The sequence below is a fragment of the Gobio gobio genome (genome assembly GCF_949357685.1).
Source record: "Gobio gobio genome assembly, chromosome: 5".
NCBI classification, from domain to species: Eukaryota; Metazoa; Chordata; class Actinopteri; order Cypriniformes; family Gobionidae; genus Gobio; species Gobio gobio.
Window position 1 is genome coordinate 14,150,829 of NC_137101.1, and position 5,583 is coordinate 14,156,411.

General features: G+C 34.7%; 1 protein-coding gene across 2 annotated transcripts; it reads right to left on the bottom strand.

The window, feature by feature from the left end:
- Positions 1-2,464: 2,464 nt before the first annotated feature.
- mrps33 (mitochondrial ribosomal protein S33) lies at positions 2,465-4,259 on the bottom strand. Of its 2 annotated transcripts, none has more exons than XM_079816967.1 (3): positions 4,072-4,259; positions 3,698-3,918; positions 2,465-3,603 (listed from the first exon to the last, which is right to left on the bottom strand). In XM_079816967.1, exons 2-3 carry the CDS (start codon positions 3,910-3,912, stop codon positions 3,498-3,500), a joined length of 321 nt encoding a protein of 106 aa, XP_079673093.1. In that variant the 5' UTR covers positions 3,913-3,918; positions 4,072-4,259; the 3' UTR covers positions 2,465-3,497. The 2 variants fall into 2 exon arrangements, with proteins under 2 accessions (XP_079673093.1, XP_079673094.1); XM_079816968.1 differs by having other exon boundaries at positions 2,472-3,603; positions 4,037-4,259.
- Between the last annotated feature and the right edge of the window lie 1,324 nt (positions 4,260-5,583).

The window sequence follows — 5,583 nt, forward strand, 5'->3', positions numbered from 1 at the left end:
TAGAGGAAAGAAACAGAGAACGAGACAGGAGGGGGAGACAGATTCACCAAATGTAAACCCGTGGAGGGGTAAATGGGGATACTGGACGTCGACCAGTGCACTAATATTAAAGTGTAAATTCTCAAACGAATAAGTCCCAATTTTGTTTCTGCCATGTCTTTCATTCTACTTGAATTATGCTATCTTATATATATATATATAGTTTATCTGGTTGGTTGATTAAAAAAAGAAAAGAAAACAGTCATTTAAAGACTGTTTCATCTAGAACCCGATTTTAACTAAAGCTCTGCATATAAACTTGTGTATTACCTATATAAAGACTAAACAGAGTGCATCTAACATTACTATCATTTGGCCAGATGTGTACAAAATATTAAGAATACTGTATCTTATTTGAAACACAAATTTCTTTTTTTTAGGTATTTTAATATTATTTTTTTTATATTCTTACAAAGTAAACATAACTTTAGCATTAATTTCAAGATGAACATTTACTGAACAGAAGCAACTTTTTTAAAGGAAAATAAAAGTATTTTATTTGTCTCTCTCATATATTACTGGGAGATATAGAGTGACAACTGATATTTCTATGCACATTATGTAAGTAGTCTGCAATAAATATCTAATTGATTTATCTTACTAGCTGTCAAAATTGTATATAAAGAATGGCCATATAAATAACAACTGCATCAAATTGCATGTTTTTGTTCAGTTTGGGCCTCAGAATAAAACGTATGAGTTTTTTCTCTTTGAGTATAAGCTCCATATATCATGGTTTATAAATGCCTGATGTGTCAAATATAGCAAACTAAGCACTTATGCATATATTTTAACCTTTCAACAAAATATTAAATAAACTGGCCCATTTCACAAATTAGATTTTTCTGAATATAATTTTATACGGTATAGCTTTTCAGGGTTAAGAATGGGTACTTTGTCAAAATTTTACATAATTATCTAACCAAAAACATACTTGAAAGTGTATATATATATATATATATATATATATATATATATATATATATATATATATATATATATATATATATATATATATATATATATATATATACACACTCACCTAAAGGATTATTAGGAACACCTGTTCAATTTGTCATTAATGCAATTATCTAATCAACCAATCACATGGTAGTTGCTTCAATGCATTTAGGGGTGTGGTCCTGGTCAAGACAATCTCCTGAACTCCAAACTGAATGTCAGAATGGGAAAGAAAGGGGATTTAAGCCAGGCATGGTTGTTGGTGCCAGACGGGCCGGTCTGAGTATTTCACAATCTGCTCAGTTACTGGGATTTTCACGCACAACCATTTCTAGGGTTTACAACGAATGGTGTGAAAAGGGAAAAACATCCAGTATGCGGCAATCCTGTGGGCGAAAATGCCTTGTTGATGCTAGAGGTCAGAGGAGAATGGGCCGACTGATTCAAGCTGATAGCAGAGCAACTTTGACTGATAAACCACTCGTTACAACCGAGGTATGCAGCAAAGCATTTGTGAAGCCACAACACGCACAACCTTGAGGCGGATGGGCTACAACAGCAGAAGACCAAACCGGGTACCACTCATCTCCACTACAAATAGGAAAAAGAGGCTACAATTTGCACAAGCTCACCAAAATTGGACAGTTGAAGACTGGAAAAATGTTGCCTGGTCTGATGAGTCTTGATTTCTGCTGAGACATTCAAATGGTAGAGTCAGAATTTGGCGTAAATAGAATGAGAACATGGATCCATCATGCCTTGTTACCACTGTGCAGGCTGGTGGTGGTGGTGTAATGGTGTGGGGGATGCTTTCTTGGCACACTTTAGGCCCCTTAGTGCCAATTGGGCATCGTTTAAATGCCACGGCCTACCTGAGCATTGTTTCTGACCATGTCCATCCCTTTATGACCACCATGTACCCATCCTCTGATGGCTACTTCCAGCAGGTTATGCACTATGTCACAAAGCTCGAATAATTTCAAATTGGTTTCTTGAACATGACAATGAGTTCACTGTACAGTGTGGGGGGCCACAGTGTTACTGTAAAGTGGCCCCCACAGTCACCAGATCTCAACCCAATAGAGCATCTTTGGGATGTGGTGGAACGGGAGCTTCGTGCCCTGGATGTGCATCCCACAAATCTCCATCAACTGCCAGATGCTATCCTATCAATATGGGCCAACATTTCTAAAGAATGTTTTCAGCACCTTGTTGAATCAATGCCACGTAGATATACATAGATATACATACATATATATATGTATGTGTGTGTGTGTATATATATATATATATATATTATATATATATATATATATATATATATATATATATGAATGAATGTTATTGGCTGAAAAGTCAGCTAGGAGAGTAATTGATTAGGAAAATGGATAAAAGGATGTAAGTCATGGCGACCTGCAAAAAATTTCTTTGGAGGTCTGTACAGAATAAGAAGTATTTTCAATTTCAATATTGCATGAACATTTTTCCGATTTTTATTACAATTTAAGTATTATTACAAAACTAATACTTAGTAATGAAGTATTGTTTTCTCAGTTATTTGTGTTGCATGTAGTCGTTCTCAAATCTTGTAGTATTGTAGCGAATCTTGTAGTTGTGGTATTTGTATACTGTGTTTTCTTATGCAGTATCATCTTTTTGTGTATGCCTACAGCCATCTATTGTTGTATTGTACTAATGTAAAGTGTCCTTGAGCTTCAGAAAGCCTCAATATAATTAAACTCATTCATACGTTTGACAGATTAGACCAAAAAATAGGAACTCAATCTGTTGAACAAGAATATTTTAGTGATTAAGGAACGAATGACCCTTTTATGTCTGTGATTCTTGGAGAAAGATTTTTTTAAGGAAAAAAATTATATTATCATATTGGACATCATATTCCATATTTATCATATTCCTAAATTTCCATTATGTGTTAATTACAATATGTGGTGTATTGATTTGTGGGCACAAATCTAACAATTGCATAAGAATTAATTTATGTATCTAGGTCTAGAAATCATCTTTTCTTTCTTTATAACAGTCCATAATCTGAATACATATGGACTAAATGTAAATGTTGTCTTTTTATGCTGCTACGCATTGGCGTTTTAACGTGCATCTGTGTGTAAAAAATAAATAAAAATAAATCCCTTAATGCTTGTACACTAATATAATTCTATTCTTCCAGTTTATTCTTAGAAAAAAAACAACCTAAAAGGTGTTGGTGAGGTAATTTGATGATGTTCCAAGATGGAAAACTGGCAACACTCCATATAAGGCTAAATGAAGATGCAAATTTTACCCCCAAAAAAATCATTTAATTTACATCACAAACAATGTGTCTGTTTAGTTTTTTTTTCTTTCTTTTTTTTTTTCACAATCATCTCTGCTAATATGATGTTGCCACTGTAATAAACAATGTCCTGTTGTCCATACAGGTACAGTTTTTTCATCAGGTTCCAGTGTTCGTTCATAAATAGCTGAAATGTGTTGGTCTACTTCTTCTTTGTGGCTCTCTTCCCTTCTCCCTTCTTAGGTTTTCCTTTCCCCCGTAGTTTCCTCAAGCGTCTCATTTCCTCCTTGAAATCCTGGTGCTCATCCCTACCAGAATACCAGAAAAAAGTCATCAACAAAAACAGAAGAATTTAAAGATAAAGTGTTTATAAATGCACTATAATCTTGTGCCAGAGCCTACCTGAAAAGACCCAAATATCTGAGCTTCTGGGTCATTGAATAGTAAATCTTGTGTGGGGGGTACCAGTCATACACTTCTTTTCTCTGGGCCGGAGGGGGTTCTTTAAACAGCTCTACTACTCTCATAGACTTGGAGTCTGTATGACGGGACACATCTCCAAATATTCGGGCGCTCAGACGGGCCATGCGCAGGGCATAGCTAGAAAGACCAGCCATCTTCACCTGACCGAATACACAGATAAATGCATTAGTTAAAAGACTCGTGCATGCATTAATGGACAAGACAGATAAACAGGCAGACAGGTTTCATTAACTAGCTTTAAACAAGTGAGTTAGATACCTGGCAGATAATCGATCCAAATGTTGTCTGCTTACCCTTTATTAAAATCCCGAACGAAGCAGGTGAGGTCCAAAAATATAGACTTTAATATAAAGGCATGTGGACATTAGGTACCGAACAACACAGACTATTCAGTAATAAGTTTGAATACTCGTTTATGGTTAGTTGACAGTTCAACCTTCATACGCTCAAACACACATTGTGGACCATGAAAGATGCGCATGCGCGGAGCAGGTCAAGCGCTTCCTCTTATCTTACGCTCTCGCAGGTCCTTAAAACAGTAATATGTGACGTGCTATTTAATATATCAGGCAACATTCATTTTATTCACTTATAATTCCCCGGGTGAAATAGTATAAAAGCTAATGAGAAGACCTTTCTGTAATAATACGACTTATTGGTGCTACATATTTCATTGTTTATTTGTAAAAACTACACGGCTTAAAGGACCTGGCCATTGACGGCACTTCATTACAAAATAAATGAGATTTCGTGTAGTTAGTCAGTGATTCGTGACTTAATCTTAACAGAGCTAAATATTAAATTTAATTGAGTCGAAATACCATTTTAGCGTTTTTTATGTAACCTCTTTACTGTGGAAAGGGTCTTTTACGTCACAGGAAGTCGTACGCCTGCGTAATCATTCCGTATGCGAATATTTTAAAAGATAAAGTTCTTTCTTGGTAACTGCTTTACATAATCACCACACGTTTATGATTATGTTATGTAATCATTTAGTACCTTTAAATAACTTTTCTTTATATTTATTTAAATTGAACATGAAGGTATACACAGTTTCTTTATAGCTAATGTGTAAACAAGTTCATCTAGCCTACCTAAAACCATTATCAGTAAGTGAAGTATTAAGCACGGGGTTGTTATTATTATTTTATTCAAATGTATCTTAAATTATTTAAAATTAGTATTATTAAACCAGCCAAGGGATGTGTGGCGTACACTATTTGCGGTGATATCTTTGTTCACTAGATGGCGATATAGCTATGCATTAAAGACGTTCAAAAAAGAAAGAAAGCGCTGAAGCTGACATACATATATAAATAAAGTAATTGATGGACAGCTCTCTGGATTAGCATGACAATCACGTTTTTCTTTTCCTTCCAGAGGATGTATCTATTAACACAATTCTGGGGACAAAAAAAGGAACAAGATAACACATCCTCAAATATAGCACAAGACAAATTGCCTTGTGTATCGGCTGCATTTTTTAGATTACATTGTTCAGTTTTCACTGTTAGCAAATAAGTTCCAAACAAACTTTGCCTCCCTTAAAATGTAATTAAAATTTAGCCGTCAAGCTGTCATTCATACAGAATTCAATAAAGAAAATACATCTTAATTGGAATATGTAATAATAGTCATCCAACGCATAGCAATAATATGCAGTTTCAGACCCATTTTGCCAATTATGTTACATTCAATATCTGTCAATAGTAGCTATCGCCTAGAATGTGGCATAAAGATCCACTTAAATAGTTTTCCTCAGCTCTGTTCACTTCTAGATTTGAAGGATAAGTACCTGACATTAT